We start from the raw sequence: 16,471 nt of genomic DNA on the forward strand, positions 1-16,471 counted from the left end.
GCTGGGATTACAGGCACGTACCACCACGCCCAGCTAACTTTTGTATTTTAGTAGAGACAGGGTTTCACCATGTTGGTCAGGCTGGTCTCGAACTCCCGACCTCGTGATCCACCCACCTCAGCCTCCCAAAGTGCTGACATTACAGGCGTGAGCCACTGCGCCCAGCTTAATTTTGTACTTTTAGTAGAGACAGGGTTTCTGAATGTTGTTCAGACTGGTCTCAAACACCTGTCCTCAGGTCATTTGCCCACCTCAACCTCCCAAAGTGCTGGGATTACAGGCGTGAGCCACTGCACCCAGCCCATATTCATATATTACATGTATATAATTTTTTAAAATTAGGAGCTAGGGCTGGGCGCATGGCTTACACCTCTAGTCCCAGTACTTTGGGAGGCCAAAGAGAGTGGATCACCTGAGGTCAGGAGTTCAAGACCAGCCTGGCCAACATAGTGAAATACCGTCTCTACTGAAAATACAAAAATTAGCTGGGTTTGGTGGCAGGCGCCTGTAATTCCGGCTACTTGGGAGGCTGAGGCAGGAGAATCGCTTGAACCCGGGAGGCGGAGGTTGCAGTGAGCAGAGATCCCGCCACTGCACTCCAGTCTGGGCGACAGAGTGAGACTCTGTCTCAAAAATAAAATAGAGGCCGGGCGCAGTGGCTCAAGCCTGTAATCCCAGCACTTTGGGAGGCCGAGGCGGGTGGATCACCTGAGTCAGGAGTTCAACACCAGCCTGGCCAACATAGTGAAATACCGTCTCTACTGAAAATACAAAAATTAGCTGGGTTTGGTGGCAGGTGCCTGTAGTCCCAGCTACTCGGGAGGCTGAGGCAGGAGAATGGCATAAACCTGGGAGGCGGAGCTTGCAGTGAGCTAAGATCTGGCCACTGCACTCCAGCCCGGGGCGACAGAGCGAGACTCCGTCTCAAAAAATAAATAAATAAATAAATAAAATAAAATAGAATTAGGAGCTAGGAACTTTTATGTCTAAAAGTTCATTTGTATTCAAATAAGGACTGAGGCACACAAACAATTGTTTCAACAGTGGGACCACAGCTGGGCCTTGGGGCATCACCCCTTTCATGTGGTTAGGATGGGGCTCTGAAGAACTATTGTGCTTGTCTGGAGACTGGCCACCAAGCACAGACGGTGGGTGCAGGCTCTAATCCCACTGCTGGGAGGCAGCCTGTGGGTCTTGGGCTGACCTGGGACCTAACTTTTGGGGCAAACAGTTGGGCAGGAGGCAGTGGGGTGGCTGAGTTCAACATCAAGTCCTCTACTCCTCCCTCCTCTTGTCCTGCTTCAATCCCTGGGAGCTTTCATGTCACTCTATACCATTTCTGGCTGTTTTTCTGGCATATTTTGTTGACGGCCCTGGAGTGCTCACCTTTGTTTTTTTTCTTTTCCTTTCTTTTTTTCTGTGTCACCCAGATTGGAGTACAGTGGCATGATCATAGTTCACTGCAGCCTGGGACTCCTGGGCTCCAGCAATCCTCCCATCTCAGCCTCCTGAGTAGCTGGGACTAAAGACACGCACCAGCACACTCAGCAATTTTTTTTTTTAAGAGGTGGGGTCTTGCTGGACAGGAGTGGTGGCTCACGCCTGTAATCCCAGCACTTTGGGAGGCCAAGGCGGGTGGATCACCTGAGGTTGGGAGTTCAAGATCAGTGTGACCAACATGGAGAAACCCTGTTTCTACTAAAAATACAAAATTAGCTGGGCTTGGTGGCTCATGCCTGTAATCCCAGCTACTCGGGAGGCTGAGGCAGGAGAATCGCTTGAATCCAGGAGGCAGAGGTTGTGGAGAGCCGAGATCGCGCCACTGCCCTCCAGCCTGGGCAACGAGAGTGAAACTCTGTCTCAAAAAAAAAAAAAAAAGAGAGAGAGATGGGGTCTTGCTGTCTCCCAAGCTGGTCTTGAACTCCTGGCCCAAGGCAATCCTCCAACCTGGGCCTCTGAAAGTGCTGGGGTTGCAGGTGTGAGCTACCACACCCAGCCTGGTTCTCATCTCTTACCTGCATGGAGGAAATGTTTTCCTTCTGGCTTGCATCTGACCCTGCTCACTCAGCACAGCCTCAGGTAGTATCAGATCTTAGTTTCAGTACTGACTCCCTCCCTTATTGGCTATGACAACTTGAGGACGACCATCCTTTCTGCCTCAGACTCAAGTGTCAAATAGGATTCATGCCACCAGCCACAGCTGTCTCATGGGACTCTTGGACTGATGGAGGTGAAAATGCTCCAAGCACCTGAAGGTGGCAGAGAGGAAAGCTGACCAGCATTGGGTCCTGTAAGAACATCTGGGGAGAGAATGGTAAAGCCAGGTGCCCTCTGGGCCACACTGGGAAGGGCACAGGGAAGATCCCGGGACAGCTCTGAAGAATCTGTTGATATCTTTCCTTCTCATAATTCCTTTCCACCAGAGGGTAGAGCAAATACTTGGAACCTGGGAGCCACCCCAGGCCTCCCCTCACCTGGGAATGCCTTCCAGCTATGCAGGTGGGTCCTAATCTCTCATCTGCCTAAGACTTGCTGTGAATCTAGACCACACCCCTCAGCTTTTCTGAGCCCCAGTTCTTCATCTGTAGACTGTGTTCATGCTGCCTCTGTTGTGGGAAAATTGAGATGTGCACAAAAGTGTCTAGAGTGAGTATGGGACAACTAGGGCTACTACCCCTTCGCCATTGCCATGGGCCCCCACTGATCTCACAATTCAGAGCACCCGTGAGGCAGTCCTGTGTTGGCTGGAATCAGCCTGTGTTCTAGAATCTTGTCCCCTCCACTGTCCTCCTGGTTCTAGAATCCTACTGCTATTCCATACCAGGCACTCTAGAACCAGAGACTGCTGCTTTTCCTGGGCAGGGCCTGCTTGCTCCAGCTCTCAAGTCTGACTTGCATCTACACTGTGGGCAAGATGCGGCTGCGAGACCGCATCGCCACATTCTTCTTCCCAAAAGGCATGATGCTCACCACGGCTGCACTGATGCTTTTCTTCTTACACCTGGGCATCTTCATCAGCGACGTGCACAACTTCTGCATCACCCACCACTACGACCGCATGAGCTTTCACTACACGTTCGTCCTGATGGTAGGCTCAGGGCAGGGACACAAGGGCTGGCTGCAGGAGGCCCGGGGGGCTAATGGAAACCCCGCTGTTGTGTCAGGGGGCCACTCTCCCACTAGATGGGCCTACAGTTCTCCCAGGTGATCAGCATCTGCTGGGCCGCCATGGGGTCACTCTATGCTGAGATGACAGAAAACAAGTACACCCGCTGCTCTGCCCTGACCGTCCTGAGTGAGTGGCGGGAGGGGGAGGGTGCAAGGGGGAGCGGGGAGCTTTGGAACCCTGAGATGTGGCAAGGAGTAGCCAGGGAAGGGTACTTACTGGGGCTCATGGGGGGCTCTCTCCTCCACCCAGTGCTCAACGGAGCCATGTTCTTCAACCACCTGTTCTTGGAGTTTCTGGCCATCGAGTACCGGGAGGAGAACCACTGAGGCCTGGGGAGTTGGAACAGGGCTGAGGAGGCTGAACAAAAAGGCTGCCTCGGGCGTTGTAATAAAGTTGTTGTTTATTTCCACCTGCCAGCTCCTTCATGGGGCGAGGGGTGGGAGGCTGGAGACCCGGGGGGAAAGCAAGTCAAGACAAATGCTTGACCCACGGGGACTCCAGGCCCGGCCTGCAACCACTCTGGTGGACTCGGCTTTGGGTCCGGGGTCTTAGTGTCTTAGGCTTGACAGAGAGGGGCAGTGAAGAGGTGCCCCCAGCCTCCCCATTACCCCGCCTCTCCTCCACAGGACCCAAGTCCTAGGCTGGCCTAGCCACAAGCAAGGGGGCTCAGGAGGGGCCCACGCGGATGTGAGGGTTCATGAGTGGGTCCAGGTTGGGGTCGCTGTCCGCTGCGGCCCGGCCCAGGCGAGACATGAGGGCAAGGAGGGCCAGGAAGCCCAGCAGTCCCAGGAGTAGCAGCAGCCCCGCTCGCTGGAGCAGGGTCAGCGGTCGCTTCCGAGACCCGGCCCGGCTCCTGGGGGGATGAGGGGAAAATCAGGTCAGGCCCCAGTCCCTGGTGGCCCCCACGGCCTAGAGACAAGCCCCGGTCACCACCCATTCCTGAACCTCCATCTCCTTGTCTGTGCCTCAGGGATGATCACTCCTGCACTTGCCACCATAGGGCCTTATTGTGCAGCTCAGACCAGCTGAGGCACACGACTGTGTTCTGGAAACTACAACGTGTCAGGCGTCGGGGCGAGTTACAAAGATTAGGGGGTGTCAGATCAGGAAGGGGCCTCAAAGAGGCTGCGTCCAAACCTCCTGTGTAGGAGGCACTGAGACAGCCCCAGAGAGAAGCAAACCACAGCTTCTGCTGCACAGCCAAGGCCTCTGCACAGCCCCAGCACCAGGTACTGTCACTCCCCAGGACGAACTCCTTTAGTCATGAAACTGTCCCTCCCAGGGCCTCTGGTTCCCACTCCCTCTCCACCCCTTCCCGGCATTCCGCCCGCCTGACCCTGTGTACCTTAGCAGCTGGGCCAGCCAACCCAAGGCAGGCCGGCGTCGGTACTTGTCATCGTCACAGTCTCCGTGGAGGCCTGGTGTCCGGTCATCATCCCGCGTATCATACACCTTCCTAGGGGCTACAGGATGGAGCCACTAGTACCAATAGACTCGGGAAAACTGGCCGCTTTGGGGAGGGCTGGGGGATCACCTGCCCTCCTCAGTCTGACAGAGCATCTCAGAATTGTGTGGAGGTAATGGCTGTGCCTGGATTGAGGAAAGGTTCCTCCAGGTGGGTCTCTCTCAGGATCCTCAAGCTCCCCGTACACAAACCACTCCACCACCCTCTTTCTATCCTTCCACGGCCTGGATAACTCCCAGGCTCACCATGAGTCAAGGGCTCAGGATTGCCCATGTGGATCACTGTGTGCTGCTCAGGCCGGCCTGGGGAAGCCGGGGGCCGGGGGGCCTGGCTGTAGAAGGCTGGGGTAGCAGAGGCGCTGTCTACCTCCTCTGGTCCAGGGGTACTGCTGGCTGTGGGCGGAAAGAGAGCCATCAGCAGAAGTGGGTAGAGCTCAGGGGTACAGCAGGTGACTGTAGACCAAGGGAGCTGTCAGCAGAGCAGGGAGGCTAAAGCCCAGACAGTCGGTGGAAGCCACCACTTACCATTAAAGCTAGACCAGTCAGAGAAGTCAGACGTATTGAGGGGCTCGGGCTCTGGGCTCACTACCTCATCGATCTGGAGGAAGGAATCTGGGTCACCAGGCTGCCTAGTACTGTCCCCAGCCACCCATCTGGCTCAGGTGGGGCACAGGGCAGATGGATGGTCAGACAGACAGAGGGACTCTCACCAGAGGGAGGCCCAGTCCTGCCCGGGCCCAGTTGACCGTGGCCAGCTTCTCTCTCAGTGCGGAGGCCACGGGGCCAGCCAGGTTGGTTGGGGGGAAGATGGGGCCATTGCAGCTGGGGCACTGGTAGCCAGCAGGTGCTGTGTTTCGGGGTAGCTGGGCAGCACGTTCATTGAGGCAGGCCCAGTGAAAGAGATCTTAGGGCCCATGAGACAGGGGAGAAGAGACATGAGGAAGAAGACATTTAGGGCTCTTAGCCTAGCAACAGCCCCCAAACCATTGCAGGACATATGGACACTCATGTGTGCCAGAGTCTTCTCCTCCCCGTCCTGTTTCCCAAAACATCAGTCTTCTTGGCTATCACCCTCTAAATCCAGGCAGTGCTACCAAGCTGTCCAGCTCACAGGGGTAAGTTTGGGTGGGAAGAAAACGCCACCTCTCCTTTCAGTGGGCTGGCACTCATCATACTCTTTGGGCTAATGGCTAATAATGAACAGTTTCAGAAAAGGTTCCTTGATATACACACAGCCACACATATGCATGTACACATCCCTGGGCACACATGTACATGTGCTTATAAGCACAGAATCCAACACAAGTAGCATTCCCTGTATCTACACTATGGGCACAGGAGCCCTCACACATACACATCTATACACTCACAGGTTTGCTAACACTCAGGCACACTCAACCATGCATTCTCTTGCACTCCCACAACACACCTGTGTTCATATGTTCACGTACATACATTTACCCATTCATTCACCCCCAAGTACTAATCAACACACTAACACTCATTTAAACACACAATGTACATTAAGTGCCAGCAAGTACACACACGCACTCACAAGGAGAAACACATATGGAGCTGCCTCTTGCATGAGCTCCTTCAAAAACTGGAGCTAAGGCTCTTACCCCAGATTCAGGTCAAAGTCATGACACATATGTCTGTTGACTCCTTTTGGCTAACTTTAATGTGGGAAACTCACTTCCTCTCTGTTTAGCCTTGGAATCAGTGGTGGATCCTGAATATCTGAAAGCGACATGCCGGTCTGGCTAGCTAATAGTCACAGCCACCAGCATACGCATAAGCTTGACTGACTCTCGCTCAAACCTCCAGATTGGCAGGGCTGAATTTTTAGGAAAGAGGAACTAGGAGCTTTAATTTTTAGGGAAGACAGTGAGGCCTAGAAAGGAAGAATAACTTGCCTGAACTTACAGAGCAGGTAAGGAACTTTAATATGACTAGAATCTGGGCTCTGAGACTTGGGGAACTCACTGTCCTGCTGCTTGAGGAGGGCCTGGAAACCAGCCACCAAGCTGGTCCCTGAGGCTGGCCTGATCCCCCCGAGGTGCCAAGGCCTCACCATAGCAGACAAGGCGTGTCGTCTCTCGGCTGGCCAGGGGTATGTTGCACAGGCGGCAATTGGGGTTGTAGTCGCTATCTTGGAGCCACTGCAGGTAGGACTGGACGATGCACTGGAGTGGGAGAGAGATGTCACAACTGGTGCTGGGGCTGCTCGGCCTATCACCCCACGGTCTGTCTGTCTCTTTTCTCTAGTCACAGAGGAGACTCATCCTTTCATTTGTTCAATCAATATTTATTGAGCACATACTGTGCGCCAGACTCTCTCTTGGGGGCGGGGGATGTATCAGTGAACAAAATAAACCAAGTCCTTGCCCTTGTGGGGCTTACATTCTAGCGCGGGGGTCCCTCATGGATTTGGAGGAAGCCAATACCGCCTTGCCCACCCAGTGCCCTGCTCAGTCGCTCCCCTGAAGGCCCCACCTTGGCGTGATTGGCTACCAGGCAGTGCTCGCAGACGTTGACTCGGTGTTCGAAGCAGAACAGGTTGGTCACCTTTCTCTTGGGGCACTTACAAAGCCCCATGATCGATCCTGGGAAAGGGGCCTGAGTTGGTAGGAAGCCAGGTTCTGGTGGCCACCACTACGCTCTCACCAGCCCAATTTCCACTCTTAACTCCCCCAGACACACCTCTCTTATTCGCCCCGACCCGAGATTTCTGCCCACTGTTCCTCCTTATGCGGGGAAACACCCCCTGCATAAATCCCGCCTCCGGCGACCCCTCAATCCTTCTAGATCCCGCCCCCGGCCAGGCCCCTCCATCAGCGACTCCCCGATACCACCGGCCCCGCCCCCAAGGCCTCTCCTGAGCCCCACCCCCTCCAAGCCCCGCCCCTCCTCTACAGACCCCAGTCTCTGCGTTTACTGATCGGCCGCTGCACCAGTTCCGAAGGGCGGCAGCGATGCTTCGAGGCGAGGAAGGGCAGGGACCACGCTCTCCAAGGATCTTGCTCCGCACCCTTCAGCCCCGGCCGCCCCGATTATCCCTCCGCTGCCACGTCTCTTCCGGGTGCGGCGCGCCCTGATGACGCCATCGCGCCCCTGGGCCGCGCCTCCGCTGACGCTAGACGTGAAGACGGGTGGAAAAGAGAGGGGGTCCGGGCGCCGCGGACTTCTCGCCCTACGTCACTTCCGCTTCCTTCTCCTCAGGGCGGGTAATTCGAAAGTTTTTTGCAGCGAGTGGCCTTTCTCGTTGGCACGCGCCCGGGGCGGCGGCGCTGGAGGAGCTCGAGACCGAGCCTAGTTATGTCTGGGAGGCGAACGCGGTCCGGAGGAGCCCCTCAGCGCTCCGGTGAGCGGAGGGCGCGCGGGAGACGTGAGGTCGAGCCGTTTGGGGGACGCAGTCCTGTGAAAGATGGCCCTTCCCTCCCGCTGTTGCCTCCAGAGGAGGCGCCCTTAGAAGGGCTTGTTTGGGAATCTTCTCGCTGTCTCTAGAACCTGTTCTCTGGACCCTAAGGTCTAGAGTCCTCCTCTACTACTTAACTTTTTTCTCTTTCCAGGGCCAAGGGCACTATCTCCTACCAAGCCTCTGCGGAGGTCCCAGCGGAAATCAGGCTCTGAACTCCCGAGCATCCTCCCTGAAATCTGGCCGAAGGTGAGCCCCAGGTTTCTCACTTCCTCCCCTTGTGGCCCCTCACCTAATGTTGAGCTCACGTTCATCCCTCTTCTCCAGACACCCAGTGCGGCTGCAATCAGAAAGCCCATCGTTTTAAAGAAGATCGTGGCCCATGCTGTAGAGGTAAAGGCTAAGGAGGGTGTTGTGGGTGAGTAGGCGGGCGAAACTGGGGGCCAGATATGAGATCAACTGGTATTGTACCCCGCAGGTCCCAGCTGTCCAGTCACCTCGCAGGAGCCCTAGGGTGAGTTCACTTTCATCTACTTAATTAAGTAGAATCTGGGTCACTCTACAGGTGGACTGCACACATTGGCTGCTCACATCTGCCCAGGGAGCTGTTTTGCAGTACTGCAAAAGCAGTTTGCCTCTGGGCACCTGCATGCATTGCCAGTCTTGAGTACTCCCTGAAGACTTAATACACTTAACTTTTTATGCCTTGTGTATTTCTACCATTTTCCTGGAACTTCCTGTAAAAGCTGAGCGATGTCTTAACTCCACATACTGCCTTTCTAATCTATTTTGCCTTTAGCTTTCATTTATGGGTGTTCTAAGATAAGTCATGTGTATGACATTTTTACAGTTTTAGCAGAAGCTATTATCAAAGGATGTTTCATTAATAGACAATCTGAAGACATAATGAATGAGAAATGTGAACTCCTTTGAAGAGCTGATAGGGCTTAGAGTCAACTGGGGAGAAAGACAAATGACCAGTGATGGCAGCGTTGCCTACTAGGACTGCAATAAGGAATGCTAGATGCTATGATGGTGGCTAAGCCAGACCATGTGGCTCAGGGAATGTTTCATGGAAGAAGAAACATTTAAACTGAGTCTTTAAAGACAAGTAGAGGGCGGGTGCAGTGGCTCACACCTGTAATCCTAACACTTTGGGAGGCCGAGGCAGGCAGATCACTTGGGTCAAGAGTTTAAGACTAGCCTGGCCAACATGATGAAACCCTGTCTCTACTAAAAATACAAAAATTAGCCAGGCATGGTGGCACATGCCTGTAGTCCCAGCTACTCAGGAGGCTGAGGCAGGAGAATCGCTTGAACCCAGGAGGCGGAAGTTGCAGTGGCCAAGATCGCACCCCTGCACTCCAGCCTGGGCAACAAAGCGAGACTCCATCTCAAAAAAAAAAAAAAAAAAAAAGACAATTGGGGGGTTCCAGGCCAAAGAAGAAGCCATGTTTGCAGAGATTGGGAATTTAAAGAAAAATCACAAGGTTTGGGGAATATCAATTTGTTTAGTGTCTGCAGCAGACCTCAGCAGGGGAGGGGGCACCCTAAGGCACAGCAGAGCCCGATGAGGCACAAAAGTCACACTCATGACTTGGGCTTCATTCTTGGGTCTGTGGGCAGCCTTTGGAGAGTTCTGGGTAAGGCAGTGACTGAGTCAAGTTTGAGTGTTTTAAGAAGGACCCTTCTGGGGGCTGTGGGGAGAATGGTTTGGAGAGGCGCTACCCTGGGGCTCCAAGACCACTGGAATGACGTGAAGTCCAGGAATTCTTAAGCATGAAGCCAAGGGTGTGAGCTAAAGCCAGGGTGATACACAGTACTGGGTTCAGAGGGAATCCCTCCCCAGAGGCCTTCCCTGATCTCCCTTATCCTATTGCTGGCACATTTCTCTATGTAATTCTCTTAGGCCTTACCAGTTCTAAAGACAAGGTCTTGCTCTGCCACCCAGGTTGGAGCACAGGGGTGAGATTTTGACTCACTGCAGATCCTCCCTCCTCAGCCTCTCAAGTAACTGGGACTACAGTCGCACACCACCATGCCTGGCTAATTTTTTGATATTTTCTCTAATTTTTTTTGTAGAGATGAGGGTTCACTATGTTGCCCAGGCTGGTCTTGAACTCCTGGGCTTAAGTGATCCTCCCACCTTGGCCTCCTAAAGTGTTGGGATTATAGGCATGAGCCACTGTGCCTGATCCTTACCAGTTCTTATAGTGTATTTTCTTGCATGTTTGATGTCTTTCTCTCCCCTCTAAGAACATAGGCACCTTGAGGGTAGGGACTTCTGCCTTTCCTAGTAGCCACTCATTCTTGTTGACTGACTGAGATTCATGGTACATTGAGCAGGATAAAGTTGCCAGGACCTGGGTGACTGCTTGGCTACAGAGGATGAGGAAGTGGTAGTCAGTGGTGACCATCAATTTGTTCAGCTTTCCTGTTTTTTTTGTTGTTTTTTTGAGACAGAGTCTCTGTCGCCCAGGCTGGAGTGCAGTGGTGCAATCTTGGCTCACTGCAAGCTCTGCCTCCCGGGTTCATGCCATTCTCCTGCCTCCGCCTCCCAAGTAGCTGGGACTACAGGTGCCCGCCACCAGGCCCAGCTAATTTTTTTGTATTTTTAGTAGAGACGGAGTTTCATCATCTTAGCCAGGATGGTCTTGATCTCCTGACCTCGTGATCCGCCCGCCTCGGCCTCCCAAAGTGCTGGGATTACAGGCTTGAGCCACCGTGCCCAGACTTTTTTTTCTTTTTTTTTGAGTTGGAGTCTCGCACTGTCACCCAGGCTGGAGCACAGTGGCACAATCTTGGCTCACTACAACCTCCACCTCCCAGGTTCAGTTGATTCTCCTGCCTCAGCCTCCCAAGTAGCTGGGATTACAGGCACCTGCCACCACGCCTGGCTAATTTTTTTGTATTTTCAGTAGAGACGGTTTCACTATTGTTGGCCAGGCTTGTTTCGAACTTCTGACCTCAGGTGATCCACCCACCTCAGCCTCCCAAAGTGCTGGGATTATATGCATGAGCCACCATGTCTGGTCACTTGTTACCTCTTGAACTTCATCTTCAGTTTCTTCCTCTTTCCTTCACTTCAGCCACGCTGGCCTCTTGTTCTTTGACCCTGACTAGTACGCTGTGGCCTCAGGGTTTTTGCACCTTCTGTTCCCACTGCCTAGAACACTTGGCCACGAGTCACTCCCACACCTCCTTCAAGTTGTAGCTAGAATGTCACCTTGGTGAGGCTTATATTGACCTTTATCTCTTTGCAATTCTAACCTACCCCAAGCACTCTGTCCTGTTCTGTGTTTTCCTGTAGTGCTTGATACTGTGCATATAATACCGAATTTTCTTATCTGTTTTTCCCTTAGAATGGGGCAGGGGTTTTCTCTGTTTTATTCCCTGCTGTATTCTCAGTTCCTGGCACAGAACAGGTGACTGATAAATACTTACGGACTGAGTGGACATTTTAGGACAATCCTCATCAGCTGTGTGGCAGATGGACCACAGCAGGCAAGGGCGGAAATGTGGAGAGAAATCAGAAGGTCACTGGGACCACCCTGGGCAACGTAGGGAGAGCCCCCTGTTCTACAAAGAAACAAAAAAAATCAGCCAGAGTGGCACATGCCTGTAGTCCCGGCTACTCAGAGGCTGAGGTAGAAGGATTGCATGAGCCCTGGAGGCTGAGGCTGCAGTGAGCCATGATTGTGCCACTGCACTCCAGCCTGGGCAACAGAGTTAAGACCCTATATCCGGAAATGAAACAAAAAAAGGTTGCTCAGCTGGTCTAGAAGACACCTAATGAGGGCTTGAGTTGGTCAGAGGGGAGGCTGGATGCTGGGCACATTTTGGAAGCAAGCGACAGCATCAGCAGATGGGGCCAGTCCACTTGTGTCACAAAAGCAGACTCCTTGGAAGCAATGGTGGGTTGTTTTCTTCTCCCCTCGTCTCTTTCAGGGTCTGATTTGTCTCTTCCTTAAAAAAGTGTGTGTCCTGTGGGTCTTTCTTTCCACGCTGAATCTTCTCAGGCTTTTCTGGAAGTAAGCAGTCCAACTAAGTATTGGTGGCATCCTCTCTTCTGTCCTGGTACAGATTGCCTTTTTCTTGGAGAAAGAAAACGAGCCCCCTGGCAGGGAGCTTACTAAAGAGGACCTTTTCAAGACACACAGCATCCCCGCCACCCCCACCCCCACTCCTGTGCCCAACCCTGATGCCGAGTCCAGCTCCACGGAAGGAGAGCTGGACGCCAGAGACTTGGAAATGTCTAAGAAAGTCAGGCGTTCCTATAGCCGGCTGGAGACCCTGGGCTCTGCCTCCACCTCCACCCCAGGCCGCCGGTCCTGCTTTGGCTTCGAGGGGCTGCTGGGGGCAGAAGACTTGTCCGGAGTCTCACCAGTGGTGTGCTCCAAATTCACTGAGGTCCCCAGAGTCTGTGCAAAGCCCTGGGCCCCAGACATGACTCTCCCTGGAATCTCCCCACCACCCGAGAAACAGAAACGTAAGAAGAAGAAGATGCCAGAGATCTTGGTGAGTGAGAGGCAGGGGTTTTTCTCTGCCGTGTGCTCTGGCAGACGTGCAGGGCTGGGGCTCTAGCTCTTTTGGGGGATAGGCAGCACCTGCAGGGTGTGGGTGAGATGCTCCAGCCACCATGTTCCCTTCTCACTCACCTGCTCCCCATTTCTCTTCCCTCAGAAAACGGAGCTGGATGAGTGGGCGGCGGCCATGAACGCGGAGTTTGAAGCTGCTGAGCAGTTTGATCTCCTGGTTGAATGAGATGCAGGGGGGATGCACCTGGCCAGACCCTCCTGTCCTGTACATAGCCCCCTCCCCTGGTCTTGTTACCTGTGTGTGTGCTGGTGCTGCACATGAAGCCTGTCTGCCTTTGAGGGCTTGGGCAGCAGTGGCAGCCATCTTGGTTTTAGGAAATGGGGCCGCCTGGCCCAGCCACTCACTGGTGTCCTGTCTCTTGTCGTCCTGTCCTTCCTATCTCTCCAAAGTACCACAGCCAGTTTCCAGATGGGCCACAGACTGGGGAGGAGAATCACTGGCCCAGCCAGAAGTTAAAGGGCTGAGGGTTGAGGTGAGGGGCACCCTCTGCTCTTGCTGGGAAGGGTGGCTCCTTGGAAATAGGCCTAGGGGTTCTGCCAGCCTCGGCCTTTCCATCCTGAGTTGCCTTCTGTTGGTGGCTTTCTTCCTGAACCCATCTGCGTAAAGAGGTTTTCGGTTCCGTGGGTTTTCCTTCCAATTCTGTAAATAGTCCCAGAGAGAATTCGTGGGCTGAGGGCAATTCTATGTTGGAGGAAGAAGCTGGACATTCAGCCTGTGGAGTTTTGAAGGATGTGGGGAGCCTTAGTTGGGTCTCAGACCACAAGTGTGTCTACACAGAAGCTGTGTTTTCTAGTTCTGGTCTGCTGTGGAGATGTTTGGGAAATGCCAGGGTGATAGGGCACTGGCTGCTTGGAGCAAAGGGGCCACCAGGTGCTGTGGGTTTCTGTGGCTCACGGCCTCTGGGCTGGTGCCTTGCGCAGGGCCCACGCTGGAGTCTTACCACTCTGCTGCAGGGGTGGAAGGTAGCCCCTCTTGTCACCCACACCCATTTCTTACAAAATAAGTTACACAGAGTCTACTTGGCCCTAGAAGAAAAAGTTGAAGAGTCCCAGTCTTACTAGCATTTTGCAACTGTGCTTGTAAAGTCCTTGGAAACTCCTTGTGTACCAGACAGCGGTGGGGGCTGATAGCAATTTTAGTTTTTGGCCTCCCTATCCTCTCACATGAGAACACTGCCTGGATGCATCTCATGATCTCTGGAGAATTTCCCCATCTTTCTCTTCTTTGAATACTGAGGATTCAATAGTGTGGATTCGAAGGCTGCCCTGCCCCGACTCTGCCGCCGCACCCCAGTCCATTGTACCTTTTGATGTTTATAAGTTCATGGAAGTAGACGCTGAGGTGTGCAGAGGAGCTGGTGGATAACAGAGAATGCCAGTGAAGATGAGTGCTGGGTCAGGGTACTTGGAGGAAATGTTGCAGGCCAGGCGGGCCCTAATAAAACCCTCTGCCAGGCCTGGGAGTCCCAGGCCATCTGCTCAATGCTCAGTGCTTTGTCAGACCTGCAAGCAAGCCCCCTTGCGGGGGAAGCCTAGGTGTCCTTGAGCTGAACCGCACTGAAGAACTCTTGTCCTCACTGGCTGATGTGGCAGAACTCTTGGGAAATGTCTTAGTCCTGCAGAATCAGGGGTCACCAGATGATGCAGAGTTGAGATCATCACTGCAAACTTATCTGTTCCTGAGGAACTAAATTTAAGGAAAAAAATAGGATTTTGTTTTATAGTTGGAAAAAAATCCTGATTAAAGATTTTCTGCCTGTTCCTGGACTATGTTTCTTTTATTGAGTCAAAGGCAGAGCCGAGGGTAAGGCCAGGCCTCCTGTGGGCTGCATCACTGGGGCTGTCCCTTTGTCCGGGCGCTCCCAGCCCCGCTTAGCCCCATTCACCCCATGGTAGATCACTGTCCTGCCCCACTTTTTTTTTTTTTTTCTTCTTGAGGCAGAGTCTCACTCTGTCGCCTAGGCTGGAGTCCAGTGGCATGATCTCAGCTCACTGTGACCTCCACCTCCCGGATTCAAGCGTTTCTCCTGCCTCAGCCTCCCAAGTAGCTGGGATTACAGGCACCTGCCACCAAGCCCGGCTAATTTTTATATTTTTATTAGAGATGGGGGTTTCACCATGTTGGCCAGGCTGGTCTCGAACTCTGACCTCAAGTGATCTGCCCTCCTTGGCCTCCCAAAGTGCTGGGATTACAGGCGTGAGCCACCACGCCCGGCCTGTTCTGCCCTTTGTCTTGTTTATTTCTGTCCAGTCCCTAATCCGCTCCTCTTCCAGGAGGAAGAAAGTCGGGTCTGGGGTGAGGGTGCTAACAGCTCCCCCAGTGCCCACAGGAGATGCCTGGGAAGTAAACATCCTCCCAAGTCCAGCCCTCGTTCCCCATTCCCTTTCAGCCTCCTTTGAAGGAGGCTGAGTTGCTCACTCCATAGTCCAGACTGGACACTGTGTAGCAGCAGGTGCTGTGGGACCCCTGGGGAGCTGTTCAAAGATGCTGATGCCTGGAAATTCTCCCACTTGGCCTTAGGTAAGGCTAGGACCCTACATGCAGGTGGCACAGACCAGCCTCCCATCCCATCCTCCACACTCGTACTTGCCTCCTAGTCATCCAAACAAATCAAGGCCATTAAGTTTTCCGCAGACTTAATTTACTTTGACCTCCTTTTCTGACCCAGAGGACACAGGTCCTTTCTTCAAGGCTGACCTTTCCACTTTGGCTTTTGATCCAATTATCTTGTCTATGAAACCTTCCTCTTTCTGCCAAGTCCTAAAGAGCTTTTATTTGCTTTGTTGTTAAAAAATGACAACCAGGCTGGGCACAGTGGCTCACACCTGTAATCCTAGCACTTTGGGAAGCCGAGGAAGGAGGATCACTTGAGCTCAGGAGTTCGAGACCAGTCTGGGCAACATAGGGAGACCCTGACTCTACAAAAAATGTAAAAAAAGAATGGGTGTGGTGGCGCATATCTGTAGTCCTAGCCACTCAGGAGGCTGAGGTGGGAGGATCACCTGAGCCTGGGCGGTCGGGGCTACAGTGAGCCATGATGACGCCATTGCACTCCAGTCTGGGCAACAGAGTATAGACCCTGTCTCAAAAGACAAAAACAACCGAAAGTTGACCAGCATCTGTCGTTAGCTACCACCATTACTCCCTCCTTTTAAGCTTGAAGGAACATTCCAAGTTGCTCTTTACTTTCTTTGAATTTATTCCCAGTGCCCTCATCACTCTCTTTACAGCTCAAAGGTAACCAGTGATGTCCTAATGTCCAGCATTCCAAGCTCAGGACTCTGCCAGCACACCCTCTTTGGGGCTATGGCGCTGCCAGCTCCTTATTCTTGGCTTTTCCTGAAATGTCTGGATACCTGGCCTCAGTCCTGGACCCTGGACCCTGCCTGCTCTTGCCAGGTAGCCTCAGGTTCTCTGGACTGTCTCCTTGCTCAAGACTTGGCCATCTTTATCTCCAACCTAAAACTGTCCTGAGCTACAAATCAGAATCTAGAACTGCCTTTCAGGAAGTCATCTGAAGCTCTGCTCATCCAGCAGCTTGCTTACTCCTGTGTTCTCTGTGCCATTAGCAGAGCCAGCAGCTGACACAGTCACACAGGCCAGGAACCCAGGACCAGCTCCTTCCTTCACCCCATCTGGCCAGCCCCATCCCCCTCAACATCCCCCACCCCCCCAGTCACCAGACAATTGCACTAGCCTCCTGTGGGTGCTTCCCTTTGGCTGCTGTGTCTCCACACTGTCTGCAATGCAGCTAGAACATATTCCCTAAAACACACAATATGATCCTGTCTCTCCCCTTCTTAATTTTTTTTTTTTTTTTT

The 16,471-nt window shown here is 53.2% G+C and overlaps 3 protein-coding genes across 9 annotated transcripts in view; 2 read left to right on the plus strand and 1 right to left on the minus strand.

The window, feature by feature from the left end:
- The first annotated feature begins 2,843 nt into the window (after nt 1-2,843).
- Nucleotides 2,844-3,578, plus strand: TMEM262 (transmembrane protein 262). 3 transcript variants are annotated; one of them, XM_011942539.1, is made up of 3 exons: nt 2,844-3,088; nt 3,196-3,295; nt 3,419-3,578. In XM_011942539.1, the coding sequence occupies exons 1-3, from the start codon at nt 2,915-2,917 to the stop codon at nt 3,493-3,495; spliced, it is 351 nt and encodes a 116-aa protein (XP_011797929.1). In that variant the 5' UTR covers nt 2,844-2,914; the 3' UTR covers nt 3,496-3,578. The 3 variants fall into 3 exon arrangements, with proteins under 3 accessions (XP_011797929.1, XP_011797928.1, XP_011797930.1); XM_011942540.1 differs by having other exon boundaries at nt 2,845-3,088; nt 3,196-3,263; XM_011942538.1 differs by having other exon boundaries at nt 3,196-3,578.
- On the minus strand, nt 3,548-7,784 carry ZFPL1 (zinc finger protein-like 1). 2 transcript variants are annotated; one of them, XM_011942535.1, is made up of 8 exons: nt 7,554-7,784; nt 7,130-7,239; nt 6,708-6,819; nt 5,344-5,537; nt 5,159-5,231; nt 4,880-5,026; nt 4,515-4,632; nt 3,548-4,022 (listed from the first exon to the last, which is right to left on the minus strand). In XM_011942535.1, the coding sequence occupies exons 2-8, from the start codon at nt 7,229-7,231 to the stop codon at nt 3,836-3,838; spliced, it is 933 nt and encodes a 310-aa protein (XP_011797925.1). In that variant the 5' UTR covers nt 7,232-7,239; nt 7,554-7,784; the 3' UTR covers nt 3,548-3,835. The 2 variants fall into 2 exon arrangements, with proteins under 2 accessions (XP_011797925.1, XP_011797926.1); XM_011942536.1 differs by having other exon boundaries at nt 3,551-4,022; nt 7,572-7,684.
- The window catches only part of CDCA5 (cell division cycle associated 5), a 22,560-nt gene continuing 13,869 nt past the window's right edge, over nt 7,781-16,471 (plus strand). Inside the window, exons 1-6 of one of the 4 annotated variants that reach the window (XM_011942533.1) lie at nt 7,781-7,997; nt 8,206-8,300; nt 8,379-8,444; nt 8,530-8,565; nt 12,135-12,573; nt 12,735-12,871. In XM_011942533.1, coding sequence (XP_011797923.1) covers nt 7,952-7,997; nt 8,206-8,300; nt 8,379-8,444; nt 8,530-8,565; nt 12,135-12,573; nt 12,735-12,751 — 699 coding nt within the window. In that variant the 5' untranslated portion in view covers nt 7,781-7,951 and the 3' untranslated portion in view covers nt 12,752-12,871. Of the gene's footprint in view, nt 7,998-8,205; nt 8,301-8,378; nt 8,445-8,529; nt 8,566-12,134; nt 12,574-12,734; nt 12,872-16,471 lie in introns of those variants that run through there. The other 3 variants (XM_011942532.1, XM_011942534.1, XM_011942531.1) reach the window with 3 other exon arrangements.

Source organism: Colobus angolensis, unplaced genomic scaffold (genome assembly GCF_000951035.1).
Source record: "Colobus angolensis palliatus isolate OR3802 unplaced genomic scaffold, Cang.pa_1.0 Scaffold21, whole genome shotgun sequence".
Taxonomy (NCBI): domain Eukaryota; kingdom Metazoa; phylum Chordata; class Mammalia; order Primates; family Cercopithecidae; genus Colobus; species Colobus angolensis.

Bases quoted from the DNA above. Each gene is read 5' to 3' on its own strand.
- TMEM262 (XM_011942538.1), top strand. From the start codon at position 2,915: ATGCGGCTGCGAGACCGCATCGCCACATTCTTCTTCCCAAAAGGCATG. The intron at 3,089-3,195 runs GTAGGCTCAGGG...ATGGGCCTACAG, and splicing joins ACTACACGTTCGTCCTGATG to TTCTCCCAGGTGATCAGCAT.
- ZFPL1 (XM_011942535.1), bottom strand. From the start codon at position 7,231: ATGGGGCTTTGTAAGTGCCCCAAGAGAAAGGTGACCAACCTGTTCTGC. The intron at 5,027-5,158 runs GTAAGTGGTGGC...TTCCGCCCACAG, and splicing joins TGACTGGTCTAGCTTTAATG to CCAGCAGTACCCCTGGACCA. The intron at 4,633-4,879 runs GTGAGCCTGGGA...TCCATCCTGTAG, and splicing joins TCCTGAGCCCTTGACTCATG to CCCCTAGGAAGGTGTATGAT.